The sequence below is a fragment of the Thalassophryne amazonica genome, chromosome 14 (genome assembly GCF_902500255.1).
Source record: "Thalassophryne amazonica chromosome 14, fThaAma1.1, whole genome shotgun sequence".
Taxonomy (NCBI): Eukaryota; Metazoa; Chordata; class Actinopteri; order Batrachoidiformes; family Batrachoididae; genus Thalassophryne; species Thalassophryne amazonica.
Window position 1 is genome coordinate 76509002 of NC_047116.1, and position 20997 is coordinate 76529998.

A 20997-nucleotide genomic window follows, 5' to 3' on the forward strand; every position below is an offset into this window, starting at 1 on the left:
ATGGATGCCGTCTCTCCTAACAAGACCAGGTTTTCCCCAGAAGCTTTGCCAATTATCTATGAAGCCCACCTCATTTTTTGGACACCACTCAGACAGCCAGCAATTCAAGGAGAACATGCGGCTAAACATGTCACTCCCGGTCCGATTGGGGAGGGGCCCAGAGAAAACTACAGAGTCCGACATTGTTTTTGCAAAGTTACACACCGATTTAATGTTAATTTTAGTGACCTCCGATTGGCGTAACCGGGTGTCATTACTGCCGACGTGAATTACAATCTTACCAAATTTACGCTTAGCCTTAGCCAGCAGTTTCAAATTTCCTTCAATGTCGCCTGCTCCGGCCCCCGGAAGACAATTGACTATGGTTGCTGGTGTCGCTAACTTCACATTTCTCAAAACAGAGTCGCCAATAACCAGAGTTTGATCCTCGGCGGGTGTGTCGTCGAGTGGGGAAAAACGGTTAGAGATGTGAACAGGTTGGCGGTATACACAGGGCTTCTGTTTAGGGCTACGCTTCCTCCTCACAGTCACCCAGTCGGCCTGCTTTCCCGGCTGCTCGGGATCTGCCAGGGGGTAACTAACGGCGGCTAAGCTACCTTCGTCCGCACCGACTACAGGGGCCTGGCTAGCTGTAGAATTTTCCACGGTGCGGAGCCGAGTCTCCAATTCGCCCAGCCTGGCCTCCAAAGCTACGAATAAGCTACACTTATTACAAGTACCGTTACTGCTAAAGGAGGCCGAGGAATAACTAAACATTTCACACCCAGAGCAGAAACGTGCGGGAGAGACAGGAGAAGCCGCCATGCTAAATCGGCTAAGAGCTAGTAGCTACGCTAAGCTAGCGGATTCCTAAAAACACGCAAAGTGAATAATGTGTAAATAATTTAGAGGTGATTCAGCAGAAGGAGTGCTTTAGTTAAGGCACGTAAAGATTACACTGGGAAACAAATCGTAATCTAGATAACTAGATCAATCTGACTGCGCAGATTAAACAGCTAACAGATACAGAAAAACACCGCTGTGCTCCGGAACAGGAAGTGATACAATACCGCAGTGAGAGCCAAACATTTCAGAGATATTAAGAGCTAGAGAATTTCTCACACAAACGCCATCTAATTCTGATGTTGGGATTTGGACCAAGTTGGCATTTAGTATCTTCGGCAAAAATACAATGACATGTAGGAGTATCTGAGCTACACAAATGCAGAAAGTGTTATTTTCTTTTTGTTGCGTAACTTTACAGTAGCATGATTCTGGAGGGCTGACTCGGGCTTCTCACGAAAGGACACAATGGTAACCATAGATGGAGGGACAACACTAAATGAGAGGCCCCAAAATTAAATAAAAAAAGTTTTAAGGTGAGAATTAAGTTTGTAAACTCACAGTTAGTTTCTTTAATTAAACTGTAAAGTAAAATATCACATTTGATTTTATTTGGAATTCTACACGTTTAGGCATTCCAAATGTGATTTCTTTGATCCAATGAAAGGAGTAAAGTAAATAAATAAATCCTCAAACACATTTGAGCCAAAATGTTTCAGATGCCTAAAACCTTGCACGGGGCTATATTTCATACTCAGATCAATTTGTGAAGTATTACTTTAATAATAAGTGACAAGAAAGTGTTTTACATTTAGAGTATCCTCAGCCCAGTTGATGTAACAAAACAAATTATTTCTTAAATAATATCTAGAATATTTTTTTCTGGGCATTAGCTGACCTTCTTCTTCAGCTGTGTGTGTTCTTCTATCAACCTGCGTGAACCTTCCACATCCACAGGAAACTCTTTCTTGGACAGAAGCTCCTGAAACACAGTTAAACACAAAATTCAACAAGGTAGCATGTGATGATCATCTGATCATGTGAAACCCCAAATCAGAAAAAATAAACTTAAAAAACACTGCAGTGATTCTTACATTTACTTTGACTGCTATTTCATTGCAGACAGTATGAACACAAGACAGTTCATGTTTTTGTGGTCAATTTAATTTAATTTGTTAGCTTACATCCATTCCTGCATTTAAAGCCTGGAACACAGACATGGGGTGGGGCAATTTAGGGCTAGTAATGAGTTTTAAAAAAAATAATGATATTATTTCAAACACGTGATGTCAACAGGTGACTGTAATCATGATTACAAGGCTGAGTCTTTGAGGAGCAAAGATGGGCAGAGGATCTCCATTTTGTCAACAAATGCATGAAAAAAATATGCTGAAATGTTTAAAAACAATATCCCTCATAGAAAGATTGGAAGGGATTTGCATATTTCACCCTCTACAGTGCATAATGACATTAATAATTCAAGGAACCTGGAAGAATTTCAGTGCATGAAGGGAAAGGGCGAAATCTTAAAATGAACACCTGTAATCTCCAATCCCTCAGACAGCACTACATCAAGAACTGTCATTTATCAAAAGCTGATATAACCACATGGATGTGGCATTACTTTGGGAAACATTTGTCCACCTCTACAACATGGAGTTATATTCACAAATGCCCCTTAAATCTTTTCTGTAAAAAAAAAAAAAAAAAAAAAAAAAAAAAAAAAGAAGCCTTTAGTTGACTTTGTACAGAAGCACTGGCGTTTCTGGGCTTGGAGGCATCTGGGTTGGAACAGCCAAACAGTGGAAATGTACTGTAGTTAGAGAAATAAATATTCCAGATTGTTTTTGGAAGAAATGGATGTCGTGCGCTCCGAACCAAAGAGGAAATGGGCCATCCACACTGTTATCAGGGACAAGACTAAAAGCATCTGTTTGCTGAACCGTGGTGATGAAAACCCGCCAACTGGCCAATATGTCATAGCTGATGTTGCTTCATTCAATCTGGAATATTATCAGCAACTAGTGCAAAAGCCAGGATCTGACATGGTATGGGGTCCTTGGCAAAGGTAGTTTGCACTTCTGTGATTAATGCAGAAAAGCACACTGAAATTGTAGAGGAACGTGCTACCTTCAAGACATCTTGTCCAGGGACATCCAACCATTTTTCAATAAGACAGTGTAAAACCACAATTTGCATACATCACAAAGGCTTGGCTACAGACGAAGTAGGAGCGGACTGGCCTGCCTACAGTGACTACCAGGACATATATATGTCCTGGTAGTCAGGAGGATAAAAAACTAGAGTGTACAGTCGCACTGAGACATGTCCTGGCAATGGGGCATGGGCGCCATTTTGGATCTGGGCAACTCAATGGGCAAGAAATCTCGTCAAGAAACAGATGTAAAATGCTGGAAAGCTACACATGTTGACAATGCCACAAACGGAAGAAGAAGGGAGACAAATTTCCTTCCATAAGTAAGCAGTTTTGGTTATTCTTGTTACTTTTTCCGTGACTTTTGGGCAATAAACTGGTGTAAAGCATCATGCATGTGTTCCAAATTTGCAGCCCAGTCTCACGTTTTTTTTTCATGCTCCCGTGATGAAATGAGTCAAATTTTCGTGACGGGGCTTTCTTTTTAACTCACAATTACTAACCCTACTCTTATTACCCCCAACCTTAACCTTAACCTAATCGTACTCCTTCCACCACCCTAACCATAACCCCCCCGCTTTACTTTTAATTTCGCGCAGCCATCATGGAATGAATGAGAATGAATTCGTGCTGCCGTGATGAGAATGAGGCACTTTTCGTCACAATATCACAAACCAATAGATTAATGTATATTTCATGCTGCTGAATCACAACTTGCATGTGAGACCAGGATGAAATCTGAGGATTTTTGTAACTGCCTGAAATTTTATTCAAAGCTGAATTTATTCAGTATGATACAAAAATGGATTTAATTAATGTGGAAGGGGGAAGATATACTGTTAGGCCAGTATCAAGAGCTCAACACTCACAGTGTAAACAAACTCATGAAGTATGGACAATAAGACAACATCGGGGCACAGCAGAAGTCCATCACAGGTGCTACACCTCCTTTAGATAACCCTCTCAACTTGAGAGAACGTGTCATCATCATTATCGCCCGTGAACTCGCTGGATCAATGCTATCCACATCCTCCCTTTGCCACTGTTTACATGCACAGTAAGACGCCTGTCTCTGCTGGTGCCGCGGGGCATTCTGGGAAGTGCAGGGGGAAAGAATATGGGAAATATTAAAGTACTGAATATATTGTAATGGATTGATGAACTGTGCTGCCCTGATCGCAACAGCAGCAGAACATCTCTGAGCTGCTGCTGGAACTGGAATCGATAGGATCCATATAACTTTCAACACTAATATTTTTGAGTGTGTGGGTGTCAGGGTAGCGTTAATACTTTCCTTACAAAATTTAATGTAGATTAATTTTACTGGCTCAATATCCAGGTCAGAACAGTATTTTTACATGTATTTTGAAAGCTTGTTTCCATGTGTTCACTTGCGTATTTGTATTGAAATTGCACATGAAACATTTCACATCCGGGCACTTCGTCGATATTTTGCCCGGTTAGGAGGTGTCATGTCGCTGTCCATGAAGGGTCATTTGCATTTAGTAGGCAGTTTTGGGAGTGTGGACTCTAGTTCTGATATAGGGCTCTGTGGTTTATACTACCTTATTTGGGGAAGGCTCAAAGAGTTCCCATTTGTAATTGTTATTGATATTGGCAGAGACATAATGTCCTGAGTGGAATTAATCACAAAGTGTATTTCAGTGCCCTGAGACCCGATACTGGATAAGCGGTTGAAGATGAATGAATGAATGTATTTCAGTGATTTATTACAGAAAAACAAACTGCTACTTTTTGCTTGTTCAAATGATTAGAAATTGCCACAACAGTTATAATTCTCCATCTCTCTCATGCTGTTGCCATTTTACTCTGAGTGTGTGAGGAGTTTCTGGAAAACTAGTGACTTACAGTTGAACACAACTCTATTTTCACTGCAATTTTAACAGTAAACAAAGTTGAAAAGCATTTTCTAAAAACAACACCAAAAACACAAATGTACACAAATGTATCAGAAATTAGATACAATTACACAATTATTTAAGGAGAAGCTTTTCTTATACCACAAAACATCATGAAGGCATCTGCAGTAACCTCCTGGTAGCTTGACAAATAGAAAGCTGTGTATGAAGGACACAAGAACCCGGCCAACTGTTCTCTATGGAGTTAAATTTGTCTCATTAATAGGGCAGTGCAGTCTCGTTTGAACCCTGTGTGATATCGCAGGATTTGACCACTTATGGGGACCGCTCCCGTTGTGCAATATACGTGGTGTGTCCATAAAGTAATGGTCCTTTTTATTTTTTTTAAAAACTATATGGATTTCATTCATATGTTTTTACGTCAGACATGCTTGAACCCTCGTGCGCATGCGTGAGTATTTCCACGCCTGTCGGTGACGTCATTCGCCTGTGAGCACGCCTTGTGGAAGGAGTGGTCCCGCCCCCTCGTCGGATTTTCATTGTCTGGAAATGGCGGAATGAAAAGGACTTTTTTTCCATCAGAATTTTTTCAGAAGCTGTCAGAGACTGGCATCTGGAAACCATTCGAAAAATTTATCTGGCTTTTGGTGAAAATTTTACGGGCTTCACAGAGAATAAGGACTTTAACTACAGCTTTAAGGACCCCTTTAAGGACGGTCGGTGCACCGCGCTCCGAGCTGCAATGTCACAGCTCGGAGCGCGGCGCATCGGCGAATGACGTCACCGACAGGCGTGGAAAAACTCACGCATGCGCACGAGGGTTCAAGCATGTCTGACGTAAAAACATATGAATGAAATCCATATAGTTTAAAAAAAAATAAAAAGGACCGTTACTTTATGGACACACCACGTATACACAGCATATCTTCACATGGAAAACTGGTCTACTGTTTTGATTTCGGCTGTAATTACTGAAGCATTCGCAAAATTTTTTTTTTTTTTTCCGGTTCCCACTGGAGAAGAGAAGATGAGGCAGACTGGAGATGTCATATCAGTAAGTGTTAGCCTACACAGCTAACCAGAGTAGCTCCATTCTCTTGCCTGCAAAACCGCCTCGACATGTTTGTGCTCCGGGTCATAAACAAACTGAAACACATGTATACTTTCCCACTGCATCGTTACTTTTTCTTTGCATTTTCACTTTGTGTGTAACTTGCCCAAAAACTCAGAGAAAATGCAGTGTTTTTTTCCCTGGAAGGAGAGAAATAACATCATATGTGTCATATTTACCCCTTTTGTAGTGTGCCTTAATTGAGACACTTAGACCATTTTGCTTCTAACTGTGCTGAACTACTGAATAAACCTTTTATGTTTTCAACATTTTTTTTAATTATTTAACCACATACAGCAACACTTCCAGGTACAGGTGCTATCAAAGTAACCATTCATTTGACACAAAGTAATTCCAGCAGTACCCAAGGATTCTCCAAAGAGAAAGAGTACCAAAGACAGACCTGCCAACCTTGAAAGAAGTCTTTGAGTCCTACTTTGTATGGGTTGGGGATCAGCTCATGTCGCTGCCCAAAACAGAAAATGTAAAAAATATATATATATAAAACACACTATACATTTTGAATAGCCTATTTGTCAGAAATCTATGTAAGCACGTACCTGAAGTTAAAAACTGAACCACTTCCAGTAGCTCTAAAATTCTGAATATAAACATGGCCTTGAGTGGAAGAAACAGTAACTTTTGGCTGAGAGTGCACCTGAAAATAAAGTAAGCCAGTTACACTAGCTTAATATAAAGTAAAAAGTCAACTGAAATAAAAGGCCTGTGAGTTAATAAATCAAGCAGATAAAGTCAAACTAATAACAAAATAAATAAAACAGGTTTTTCTCAGTTTGAAAAAATAAGATTCTGTATCACTCTTTTTTCACAGTTTCAAGTTTATAAGTTTTCCTTTGTTGACATTAAAGCTCCCTTGACACTTGCACAAATCTGATCTCCACACTGGCACGCAATTTGGCATGCCAGTGAGTAAATTCCTTGTAAACTGTATGTTCAAGCTGCACGTGAGCTGTGGCTGGCTGCATGCAAGTGTGCAAAGAAAATTTTGAAATTGTTACTGGCACACACTGGCACAAATTAATTTTGTGAACGAGACGTGAACATTCCGCAGCCTATTTGAAAACAATGCGTCACTGCAAGTCAATGCATCTCATTGCTGCAGCGCATCTGAACGAGATGTTACATCTAAAATAAACATAATTTTACAGATACATTATGTAACACAGAAGAAGAAATGAAAATGCAACAGTTTTACCAATCCATTACAATAAAAATATCGTAAATAATAACCATTGAAATGATTCCAAATGCGTTCTCCACCACATGACATGCATGAGATTTGCTTCAGTTTCAGATCATTTCTCTGTGATTCTGAGAGTGATGCGAGATGGGTTCATCAGCCATGTTCTGAGAGCAAATGTGTCATCTGCTACGAAATTATTTTATATAATGTGGCATCCAGCGGGACAAAGTGGATCGCATTGGCACAACGAATTGTGCAGCAGTGTGGGGCTCAAATTCGTCCAAGTGTCAAGGTGGCTTAAGAAAGAGTTCAGGTGTTAATTATCCTTGCATTCTGAAGCTTGGCATCATACATGACAGACCTTGGTTTTGGTAATGAAGGTGTTTCTACACGGCCCTATGTCAGTGTTATCAAACAAGCCAACGCTAACAGGCTAACCCTAGTTTTGGTGTTTTATTGGCGCTTAGTTTTTGTGGTTTTCATAACAGTTTGTGTGGCTTGGGTACCAGGATTAAAATAATGGCCTGCTTATTGCTTCAGTAACTGTACAGTAAAGTGGAGCGAACATCACCAAGCTACTGATACCTGCTAACAGTGCTAATGGTGAAGATGTCCCCTATGTCTGTTATAAAATACCCAGAATACCCTAAATGCCAATCCTTTTTGAATGGCTCATGAGATGTCTAATTAATGTCTGGTTAAATCAAGAACAGAAACAATGAGGTTCTCCACAGACTTAAAGGTTTAAAATACATAAATAAATAAACAAAACAAAACAAAACAAAAAAATCAAACAACATTCAATAACTTAAATATTCAATTCCACAGAAAAAAAAAATCATCATATCACTGATGCTCAAGATGCTCTGTGTTTGAGTCACCTGTAGATCCTCCAATCTGGACAGTAGGTGAACAGCATTGGACAAAAAGTCTTCCAGTGACACCCTCAGCTCCATCCACTCCTCATGGTTGTAGTCCAGACACCCTTCAAAGTCATCTGTTAGCTGGGATGGATCCACCAATTTGGACAGACCTTCGACTGACACCATGCTGGTCTGGTATACAGGAAGAAATGTACAAGACAAATTTAAAACCATAAGCATGTGCCATAGGTGCTGTATCAAAATGAAATGACAGTTCTGTTCCACGCCATTCTCTACCTTTATGTGGTTTACATTTTATGACTGGTAAAAGAGCCAATCCTGCCATTAGTCCTTTGGGATGATTTCTGCAGGCTTGGAAACAATAAATATCTATCGACTGTATCTTTGTTCATCTGTGACAAATAAGCCTATATTTAACTTTGGTGGAGACCCACTTGAGATAGCTGATTCTTATGTTTATCTAGATGTACAGTTTAATTATAATGGAACTCATCGGAAGTGCACTGCAAAGCAAGTTACTCAAGCCAGAAGAGCTCTATTTAGTATGACATCAAAAGTCCGTAGACTGAAGCTCCCAGTGGATGTTTAGTGTGATCTGTCTGACAAGTTGGTGTTGCTTATTTTATTATATGGATGTGAAATTTGGGGGTGTGAAGATATCACAGAAATTTAAGTTTTCTACAGAAAATTCCATAAAGGAATTCTAAACATTGCGAGTTACACTCCAAGTTGCATGGTTTACTGTGAAACAGGTTCAAATGAATTAATAGGTGTGGTTAGGCAAAGAATAGTTGCCTTCTGGAGTAGAATGATGACAGTCCAACAGTCCAAATTGTCTGTGATTTTGTATAAGTTACTGAAATTTATGCATACAGACCCTGAGACACGATTTACATCGAAATGGGTTGCGATGGTAGAAACCACACTTAATAATGCAGGATTTAGCAACATATAGACTAATGAATTGAATACTTTTAATAGTAAGCACTTTAAAGAAGCTTTTAAACGCAGATTGAATGACATGTCTAAACAAAAATGGCGAGCTAAGATTTTTGACAACAGCCAATGCACAAACGATAGAATTTTTAAAGATGAGCTTAATATGGAAGATTACTTAATTAAGTTGGATAATGTAGATAGGATAAATTTATGTAGATTTCGTTGTAGGAATCACTATCTACCTGTAAATAGGGGTTGTTTTTATGGGGGAAACAGGGGAGAGATGATGTGTCCAATGTGTGACTTGGATGAGGTTGGTGATGAATTCCACTATTTATTTAGGTGTGAGTATTTTAATGTAGACAGAGAAAAATATTTGGGGAAAAATGTATGGGAAATGCAAATATCTATACCATGAACTCATTATTCAATTGTAAGAGAATCTCTAAATTAAAAAACCTAGCAAAGTTTGTGAATGCTGTGATGTAGCATTTCCACAACTTATATAATGTCGTGCAACTAGAGGTACCTCAAACAAGTACTTTTACTACTACAAATTGTGGCAGACCAGTTATTCGCCCGGTTAGGTTAAACCTATAATATTTATTTTTAGTGGTCTTGAATGTATCGTAGTAGGGCTTACGAGTATTTAACAGTTGTTTTATTTTGTTTTAATTTATTTATTTAAGGGTGCAGAGTTGGAACTCTGCATTACGTGTTGTTGTTGTGTGTGTACTGTTTGTAACCTATATATTTTCATTGTACAGTTATTGTTTTATATATTTATTGTATTCTGTACTCTCACACCCCATTTGGGGGTCGTTACAGTAATCAATCAACTTCAAACTTCAAAACCTCAAACCCACGGGAAATATATTTCTAGATAGATGTAGGTTTAATCATTCACTGTAAAAATAGAGGGCAGCACGGTGTGAAGTTTGTGTGTTCTCCGCATGTTTGCGTGGGTTCTCTCCGGGTGCTCCGGCTGTCTCCCACATCCAAAGACACGCAGGTTAGGTGGATTTAAATTGTCCGTAGGTGTGCGTGTGAATGTGTTTGTTTGTCTATATGTGGCCCTGAGACAGACTGGTGTCCTGACCAGGGTGTACCCCGCCTCACGCTCTATGAATGCTGGGATAGGCTCCAACCCCCGCTGTGTGTAAAAATGGATGGCATGTTGCTCCATCTAGATCAGGTTAAGGAGCCTAAAACAACTATCACGTCTCAAAAATGCCCCGCACCCTGACTGGCACACCTGTGTGTCCAGCCACTGAGAGTCTCAGCAATGGGGCACCAGTGTGCAAGCTCAAGGTCAGGAAAATGTGCCACACAACTCATGTTCATGTATGATGCAAGTATTATACTTGATCTGCTCTCCCCTGACAACTACTCATTAGACAAAAATTCACTTCACTTCACCAGTACCCAAGGATTCTTTGCATACAAGCTATCCAGGGCATTTGTTACTGGCTATTTCTCACAACCATAGAGTAAAGCAGAAACACCAGATAATACATACATGCATACATCTTCTCATGGACAAGCAGGGAACCCCAAAACTTCCTTTTCCCGGGCCACATTAACCACTTCTGATTGGGGGATACTGAGGTGTTCCCAGGCCAGTGTAGATAAAATAAGATAAAATAAGATAAAATCTCTCCACCTAGTCCTGGGTCTTCCCCGGGATCTCCTCTCAGCTAGATGTGCCCAGGGAGCATCCTTACCAGATGCCCAAACCACCTCAGCTGGCTCTTTTCAACGCAAAGGAAGCAGTGGCTCTACTCCGAGCTCCTCACGAATGGCAGAGATCCTCACCCTATCTCTAAGTGAGACACCAACCACCGTCCTGAGGAAACTCATTTCGGCCACTTGTACCCGCGATCTCGTCTTTTCATTCATGACCCAACCCTCATGACCAACGAAGACTGACCTGAAGATCGAGAGCTTTGCCTTTTCAATCAGCTCCATTTTCATCCCAACAGTACAGCAAAAAGAATGCAATACCGCCCCTGCTGCACCGATTCTCCGGCCAATCTCATGCTCCATTGTCCCCTAACTCGTGAACAAGACCCCGAGGTACTTGAATTCCTTCACTTGGGGCAAGACCATTCCCTACCCAGAGTAGGCAATCCATTGGTTTCCTGCTGAGGACCATGACCTCAGATTTAGAGGTGCTGATCCTCATCGTACTGGCTTCACACTTGGCTGTGAACTGACCCAGTGAGTGCTGAAGGTCACAGGTTGATGAAGGCAACAGGACCACATCATCTGCAAAAAGCAGTGATGAGATCCTGAGCCCACCAAATTGAAGAACCCCCCCCCCCCCCATGACTATGCCTCAATATCTTGTCCATGAATATCACAAACAACATTGGTGACAAGGTGAAGGCAGAGGCTAAGCCCCACCAGAAAAGAGTCCGACTTCCTGCTGAGAACCCGAAAGCAGCTCTCGTTTTGGGAGTACAGAGATTGGATGGCCCTGAAAAGGGACCCCCTCACTCTCCATTCAATGTTTCGCAGTTGTGAGTCTCGCGCCGTCTGGCAGTCCGTGACTCACACGAGAGGTCGGTTTCAGCAGAGTTCAGGTGACAGGAGCTCAGCACTCACAGTGTAAACACATCTCATGAAGTATGGACAATAAGACAACATCAGGGCACAGCAGAAGTCCATCACAGGTGCTACACCTCCTCTAGATACCCCTCTCAACTTGGGAGCAAGTATAATCATCACAATCGCCCGTGAACTTGCTAAATTAACGCCATCCACATCCTTGCTTTGACGCCTGTTTACAGACCGGAACTCTGCTGGCACTGCGGTGCATTCTGGGAAAAGCAGGCGGCCACCAGGGGCATTATGGGAAATGCTGAAACAGCGAATACTGCCGCAGCACCTCTCACAGTATCTCCTGGGATACCCAATCATGCATCTTCTTCAAGTCTACAAAACGCATGTAAACTGGATGGGCATACTCCAGACACCCTCCACGAACCTTCTGAGAGTGAAGAGCTGTTGAGTTGTTCAACGGCCAGGACGGAACCTGATTTCTTCATCTGGAGTGGGTTTGGGATCTTTTTCTTTCTCCTCAGGCTGCTGAAGGTCAGCGATGAGGGCTCTGACAGTGCGGATGATTCATAGTTTTTTGGATGGGACTCTGTAGAGCCTTACTGCTGGTTCATATTGGGACAGAATTTACACACATGCATCTCTTTAGTTCCTGACTGCCGGTTCAGAATGAGCCAGAATTTATACACGTGCCCGCCACAAGTCGGATCTGCCGCACGAATTGTCTGCCCTCATCCCTGACCTGCAAGAATAAGTCATCATCCAGAAACGTCTGCAGTGATAATCCCTCCCAAAAACGGTCAAATCAAAATGGACTTAGTATAGATTAGTCTAAAAAATGGAAGTAGTCTAAATTTTTGGGGTGCACAACTTGACAGAGAATAAAGCTGAATCGCGACTTACGTGTGCACAAGTTTACGGGGCTCACCTATATCTTGAATGTCCTCTGTGACCTTGAAATTGATTCTGAGGTCACCATAATCAACTGGTATCATGGGATCACCCAAGTACACCCTTTGCCAAATATGAATGAAACTGCTCAACTTTTTGTTGAGCTATCGCACTAACAGACAGATGGACATGCTGATCACTATATTCCCCCATATTTCAAACTGGGAGGATAAAAACAAAATGAGCCACCTGATTCACTGCTGCCAAATCCATGGGGACAACACAGTGCTCAGCCAATGGTGTTAGTCCTCGTGGTCACAGTGACATAGCACGTGACCAGAGAAAAGAGTGACTGATGCGATTTAAAACTTTAGATAAGGTAAAAGTTGTATTACCGAAATCTTGTTTTACTCCTACACAGAGCCTGTGCTGGGTGAAGCAAACAAACACAAAAAAAACAAAAAAAAAGCCATTAACCTCAAAGGTAAACTTTGCACTGCCAAAGTTTGTCTTCTGTTTCTGCCAAAAGTTATCTGGTTTGATGATCAGAGCGACACAGATCTCTGCTGGAAAAAATTCCTGAAGTGTCTTCAGCAGAGGCTTGATCAGTTCCCACTTAGAGCCGCGCATGTCAATGATGACGGTGAATCCACGCTTACATACATCCTCACTGCAAACAGAAGAGAGACACAAGAACACAGACTTATTCACAGGACCATTTCAGCAATTTTGAGCTCAATACACACAATATACCCGGTACAGATGATGTCAAGTGCCACAACAAACTAATTAATAATCATATTCGTCAATATTGTATTATTTAGATCATTGGCGTCAAACTGGTTCCAGACAAGGCTGAGAGGGTACAGGTTTTCTTTGTAACCACCAACTCCACCTGGTGATTTCATTAATCAACTCATCCCATTTGCTCAAAGTGATGTTAATAATAATAATAATAATGTGTATGTATATATATATATATATATATATTAGGGGTGTAACAATACACAAAAATCACGGTTCGGTACGTACCACAGTTCTGAGGTCACGGTTCGGTTCATTTTCGGGACAGTATGGGAACAAAATGCAAAAACTAAATTTGCTTGTTGTTTAAACCAACAATTTATTATAACATTATACAAACAGGAAAATAAAATAATTACAAAGTGCTGCCTGGTAATAAATTAAATAAAATGTTCTCAAATAAATGACAAATGTATGAAATATTATAAAAAATGCATTCCTAGTAAACAGATTTTAACAAAACCTTTCCACAAGTAAAGACCAGCACAACAGTTCCAGCATGAAGCCCTGTTCAATTTTATTCAACCTTCATAGTTTTTGCCAGAAAAATGCAACGCGAACTTACCCGTGAACAGCTCTGTACCGAACCAAACGTCCCATACCGTCAATACAAATACATGTACCGTTACACCCTTAATATATATACACATATATATATCCTGACTATATATTTTTTCAAAACCCTGGTGTTTCTGATCACCGGCGCTGTGGCTGTGTGATCAAGCATTACTAGTTCGGACAGACACACACACGTGCGCGCTTCACCTTCTCTCTAGTTGATTCACTCTGCATGAATGCATTCAGTGTTTGGATGTTTTGTAACGTATGTACACGCACGCACCAAAGGACTGTTTCATACATGATTTAGCAACTCAAATGTTCAAACGACTCACACACTAGGTTTTCTGTTTTCATATGTTACACCTCTGTGGATCAAAACTGTTCACACGAGAATGCCCACTGCTGCTGGAGGTTTTTCCACATTTGATGGCTCAAAGTCACGCTTCTGTAAACTGCGGCCTGGTTTGCATAAACCAAGGCACAGTTCGCTCTGAGAGAACCTCTTTGATCACAGGAGATGACACGAAATACTATTATGTCGTGACGGCCCTCATTTCCACGGAAACAAACAAGGCTGATCTCGCTCCTGCGAAGCCCCCTGCTGCAAACAAATATGCAGCAAACAAGGATCACTTCCTCAAAACTTTTTAACTGTGAGGTGCTGAAAGGACCAGCAGGCTTTTCTCTCTGCACTAGCTGGAGGACAGCAAGCCCTTCAGAGCTCATGGACAGAATGCTGCATCTCCGGCCGTACTTTTTGTGCAGCAATTCTCTCCTCAGGTGCGCACAGTACAGGAATCACAACACGATCACGGAGTGCCAAGCGCTGGCGGAGAGGCAGACAAATTCTTCCTGGTGAGCTAGCACCACGGCATGACCACAGCAGCACTCGCCACATCACACGCTGCGGCAGAAGCCCCACACCAGCAGAGGAGCTGCATCTCTCCTCCACAGCAGCGGTCACAAACCGGCTTCTGTACTGTGTGAAAACATTCAGCTCTTCGAACAAAGTCAAACTAAATGCTAACGTTACAAAAACTAAGCAAATAATAAAAAACCATCAAGAACTACAGCAAAACAAAATACGGATGAACTGAGGTTTTCGGTGGCATTCGTTAAACTTTTTCAACAGTTTAAAAATCCTGACAAAGTTCCAGTTGCAGGAATGAAGCTCCACGAAGGTTAAACAACGCCAATGTAGGGGAAAGCTGTGATCAAACAGCCAACATCTTAAGCTTGCTTTAAGATGAGGCCATTGGGTTTTCTTCAAAGAAAGAAACCCCATACAGCAAGGCCTTGTATATCTCCAGGTGTCAAAGAGGAGACATTTTAAGCCATACACGGCTTGGATCTGTCAACAAAACCCAACACTTTCAAGATTTAAGATTGCCCAAAAAGCATTCCACACGAGCTGTGAATTCTTATCAGCTCCCCAAACCAGATGCAACTCAACTCTCCTCTCACATAAAAAACCTCCACAGAAAGACACCTTCTTCAGCAAAAGTCCTGAAAAGATGTTTTTCACACTAAACTCAAAGAAAAACAGCTCACTGAAGGAGTACTCTTGATTCACTGATTATGGCAAAGTTCCGCTGGTTGACATTGACTAAATATTATGCTTTTTACATTTCTGCCAGATAAATACAAATTGAACCATGGAATAAGAGTGACCCCTGTGGGACGATTTGGGAAGGACAAGATTGATTTCCTGCAAGACTCCAAAAGTGTAACCACATTTTAAAAAGGCAATTTCATGGTATTGTTGTAGCAAAAGAACAAAAAAAAAAAAGGAGAAAAGGAAACATGTCACTCTTTTCTATGCATGCATGAAAGTGTTATATTTGATGTGTTATAACTCTGTTCATTGGGGAATATTTACTTAGTGTGTTCTTATATATATATATATATATATTCTCCTCTCTCTTCTTTTCCTTGAGTCTAAAGACGCGCCTAAAGCCGTCAAGATTTATGACTCTTTGTCTAAAGCCACGTGCTACTTAAGTTCTTTCTTGTTTGGCGTACCGACAAGAATTTATTTTCCAACAGATAACTTTTGCAACCTTTGTCAAGTTAAACGCGCCAGCGCATTTAACTTCCTTTTTTGAATTTTCAAATTAAAACCTTTTTTCTTTTTCAAACTCCAAATTCCTTTCAAGAACATTTTTCTTCTAAAGTCAGCTAATTTTGCATTGAATTCTGATTCGACTAAGCTTCCAAAAAGACAACGACGAAAGACAAATTTTTTATTTTTGACAGAGAATAAAGACGCTCAAACCTTTATTCTGACGAGCCATACTCCAGAGCGCTGCAGAGGAAAAACATCCAGGTCAGCTGAGACGTCCACAGTGACTTGAACTGCCGCCGCAAAATCACAGCACCGCAATAATAGAAATCATCCCCGCCACTGACAAGACCGAGCAGGTCGGAACTGCAGAGCCTCTTTGTCAAGGTCCCTGGCGAAGCTGTGTGGCGGACAGAGCGTCGACTGAACCAGACGATTCCAGCATCGGACCTCACGGAGACTCGCTGCACTGCGCAAGTAAGACCAGGCTATGTCGTCAGATAAACAGAGCGGCTTTATTTAACTCTATTCAAAATCATTAATCTTCTCTCAGGTTAACAATACCAAAGTAAATTACCTGTTAAATTAGGACAAATCTTACTCCTAAAACTCCCGCTACGAAACCAAATTATCTGAACATCACATAATCATTGCTCATCGAAGGTTGTCATAATTAAATTGATCACCGTGATATGTCCTGTTATTTAACTCCTGCCAGGGTTAAATAAATATCTTAAATGTGTGAAGTTGTCTGTGATTTTTGTATGGTTTTACAGAGGGTGTCGGATCTGACCTGCGGAGCTTATCCTTTAGAAAATGAGACTGATTAATTAAACTAAGACTGATTAATTAAACTGAGAGTGATTAATTAAATTGAGACTAATCAATTAATGAATGCTTAAATTACAAGGACCTATCTTTTGAACTAGGTGGTGACCCAGTATAAAATTATCCACAAGTGATAATTTTCAATATTCCAAAACATTATTATATTCATCCTGTGGTTTTTTCCCTACACCAACAAAAGTCAACGAAAGTCCAGATTTCGTGTTTCGTTTGGGCTTCATTGCCCTTCGTTAAGTGCTGTGTGACCGGGCCTTGAGTAGAAGAAAAAGCTTCAAGCCAGATTTGAACCTGAACATATCATCCGAACCATGGACTCCTAATGACATCAAAGTTATATCGGTGATTTAACGACCGTATTTTATGCCAGAAATGGGGTCCAGGTTGTTAAAAGCAGCATTTCTCCTTTAATTTCGGTTGCCTTATATATACGTGTTTCTCTGGTGACAGCTAGCTGATTCATGCTCTGTTGGCTTATATGAAATGTAACGTGAAGATGCTCAGGTTGAATGAAATACAGCTGCTTTATTCCTGCTCATTTCTGTATAAAAGCTGTGGACTTCACCACGGTTCTCTTGTGTAGCTGTGGTGGAGCAATGTGAGAACGTAAGAAAGCCGGTGAATTTTAATAACCTCTTCATTTTGCTCTCTGAGTGACACCAGGAGGATGCATTTCATTTAAAAATAAGGATGAATAAGGATGATGCATTTCACTTAAAAATACACCTGCCCCTGAATGTTTCTCAGGTGCTCTCAAAAATATTGGAACACTTGATATTTCACACATTTAAATTTGTTTATACCATTTCCATGGCTTGCCTCTAATGGTGGTTGGCTCTCACTGCGGTATTGTATCACTTCCTGTTCCGGAGCACAGCGGTGCCTTGCTGTATCTGTTAGCTGTTTAATCTGCGTAGTTAGATTGATCTAGATAACTAGATAACGATTTGTTTCACAGTGTAATCTTCACGTGCCTTAACTAAAGCACTATCTCTGCTGAATCACCTCTAAATTATTTACACATTATTCACTTTGTGTGTTTTTAGGAATCCGCTAGCTTAGCGCAGCTACTAGCGCTTAGCCGGTTTAGCATGGCAGCTTCTCCTGTCTCTCCCGCACTTTTCTGCTCTGGGTGTGAAATGTTTAGTTATTCCTCGGCCTCCTTTAGCAGTAATGGTACTTGTAATAAGTGTAGCTTATTCGTAGCTTTGGAGGCCAGGCTGGGCAAATTGGAGATTCGGTTCCGCACCTTGGAAAATCCTACAGCTAGCCAGGCCCCTGTAGTTGGTGTGGACCAAGGTAGCTTAGCTGCCGTTAGCTGTCCCCCAGCAGATCCCGAGCAGCTGGGAAAGCAGGCCGGCTGGGTGACTGTGAGGAGGAAGCGTAGTCCTAAACAGAAGCCCCCTGTACACCACCAACCTGTTCACATCTCTAACCGTTTTTTCCCACTCGCCGACACACCCGCCGAGGAACAAACTCTGGTTATTGGTGACTCTGTTTTGAGAAATGTGAAGGTAGCGACACCAGCAACCATAGTCAACTGTCTTCCGGGGGCCAGAGCAGGCGACACTGAAGGAAATTTGAAACTGCAGGCTAAGGCTAAGCGTAAATTTGGTAAGATTGTAATTCACGTCGGCAGTAACGACACCTGGTTACGCCAATCGGAGGTCACTAAAATTAACACTGAATCGGTGTGTAACTTTGCAAAAACAATGTCGGACTCTGTAGTTTTCTCTGGGCCCCTCCCCAATCGGACCGGGAGTGACATGTTTAGCCGCATGTTCTCCTTGCTGGCTGTCTGAGTGGTGTCCAAAAAATGAGGTGGTCTTCATAGATAATTGGCAAAGCTTCTGGGGAAAACCTGGTCTTGTTAGGAGAGATGGCATCCATCCCACTTTGGATGGAGCAGCTCTCATTTCTAGAAATCTGGCCAATTTTATTAAACCCTCCAAACCGTGACTATCCAGGGTTGGGACCAGGAAGCAGAGTTGTAGTCTTACACACCTCTCTGCAGCTTCTCTCCCCCTGCCATCCCCCCAATACCCCATCCCCGTAGAGACGGTGCCTGCTCCCAGACCACCAACAACCAGTAAAAAATCTATTTAAGTATAAAAATTCAAAAAGAAAAAATAATATAGCACCTTCAACTGCACCACAGACTAAAACAGTTAAATGTGGTTTATTAAACATTAGGTCTCTCTCTTCTAAGTCCCTGTTAGTAAATGATATAATAATTGATCAACATATTGATTTATTCTGCCTTACAGAAACCTGGTTACAGCAGGATGAATATGTTAGTTTAAATGAGTCAACACCCCCGAGTCACACTAACTGTCAGAATGCTCGTAGCACGGGCCAAGGGAGAGGATTATCAGCAATCTTCCACTCCAGCTTATTAATTAATCAAAAACCCAGACAGAGCTTTAATTCATTTGAAAGCTTGACTCTTAGTCTTGTCCATCCAAACTGGAAGTCTCAAAAACCAGTTTTATTTGTTGTTATCTATCGTCCACCTGGTCGTTACTGTGAGATCTCTGTGAATTTTCAGACTTTTTGTCTGAGTGCTTAGCTCAGATAAGATAATTATAGTGGGCGATTTTAACATCCACATAGATGCTGAGAATGACAGCCTCAACACTGCATTTAATCTATTATTAGACTCAATCGGCTTCGCTCAAAATGTAAATGAGTCCACCCACCACTTTAACCATACTTTAGATCTTGTTCTGGCTTATGGTATGGAAATTGAAGACTTAACAGTATTCCCTGAAAACCCCCTTCTGTCTGATCATTTCTTAATAACATTTACATTTACTTTAATGGACTACCCAGCAGTGGGGAATAAGTTTCATTACAGTAGAAGTCTTTTGGAAAGCGCTGTAACTAGGTTTAAGGATATGATTCCTTCTTTGTTATGTTCTCCAATGCCATATACCAACACAGTGCAGAGTAGCTACCTAAACTCTGTGAGTGAGATAGAGTATCTCGTCAATAGTTTTACATCCTCATTGAAGACAACTTTGGATGCTGTAGCTCCTCTGAAAAAGAGCCTTAAATCAGAAGTGCCTGGTATAATTCACAAACTTGCAGCTTAAAGCAGACAACCCGTAAGTTGGAGAGGAAATGGCGTCTCACTAATTTAGAAGATCTTCACTGTTGCTCTATAAAAAAGCCCTCCGTAAAGCTAGGACATCTTACTACTCATCACTAATTGAAGAAAATAAGAACAACCCCAGGAGTCAGAGCTCTATTGAGCCGAGTATTCCTTCAACTTTAACTAGTAATGACTTCATGACTTTCTTTGCTAATAAAATTTTAACTATTAGAGAAAAAATTACTCATAACCATCCCAAAGACATATCGTTATCTTTGGCTGCTTTCAGTAATGCTGGTATTTGGTTAGACTCTTTCTCTCCGATTGTTCTGTCTGAGTTATTTTCATTAGTTACTTCCTCCAAACCATCAACATGTCTATTAGACCCCATTCCTACCAGGCTGCTCAAGGAAGCCATACAATTAATGCTTTGATCTTAAATATGCTCAATCTATCTTTATTAGTTGGCTATGTACCACAGGCTTTTAAGGTGGCAGTAATTAAACCATTACTTAAAAGCCATCACTTGACCCAGCTATCTTAGCTAATTATAAGCCAATCTCCAACCTTCCTTTTCTCTCAAAAATTCTTGAAAGGGTAGTTGTAAAACAGCTAACTGATCATCTGCAGAGGAATGGTCTATTTGAAGAGTTTCAGTCAGGTTTTAGAATTCATCATAGTACAGAAACAGCATTAGTGAAGGTTACAAATGATCTTCTTATGGCCTCGGACAGTGGACTCATCTCTGTGCTTGTTCTGTTAGACCTCAGTGCTGCTTTTGATACTGTTGACCATAAAATTTTATTACAGAGATTAGAGCATGCCATAGGTATTAAAGGCACTGTGCTGTGGTGGTTTGAATCATATTTGTCTAATAGATTACAATTTGTTCATGTAAATGGGGAGTCTTCTTCACAGACTAAGGTTAATTATGGAGTTCCACAAGGTGGTAGGACCAGTTTTATTCACTTTATACATGCTTCCCTTAGGCAGTATTATTAGACAGCATTGCTTAAATTTTCATTGTTACGCAGATGATACTCAGCTTTATCTATCCATGAAGCCAGAGGACACACACCAACTAGCTAAACTGCAGGATTGTCTTACAGACATAAAGACATGGATGACCTTTAATTTCCTGCTTTTAAACTTAAAACTGAAGTTATTGTACTTGGCCCCACAAAT

General features: G+C 40.9%; 1 protein-coding gene across 2 annotated transcripts in view; it reads right to left on the bottom strand.

Annotated features, from left to right (window-relative positions):
* The window catches only part of kalrna (kalirin RhoGEF kinase a), a 609141-nt gene that overhangs the window by 477686 nt on the left and 110458 nt on the right, over positions 1 to 20997 (bottom strand). For both annotated transcript variants that reach the window (XM_034186645.1, XM_034186644.1), the window contains exons 4-6: positions 12926 to 13118; positions 8054 to 8227; positions 1721 to 1804 (exon numbers count right to left, since the gene is read on the bottom strand). In XM_034186645.1, the coding sequence (XP_034042536.1) occupies positions 1721 to 1804; positions 8054 to 8227; positions 12926 to 13118 (451 nt within the window). The remainder of the gene's footprint in view (positions 1 to 1720; positions 1805 to 8053; positions 8228 to 12925; positions 13119 to 20997) is intronic.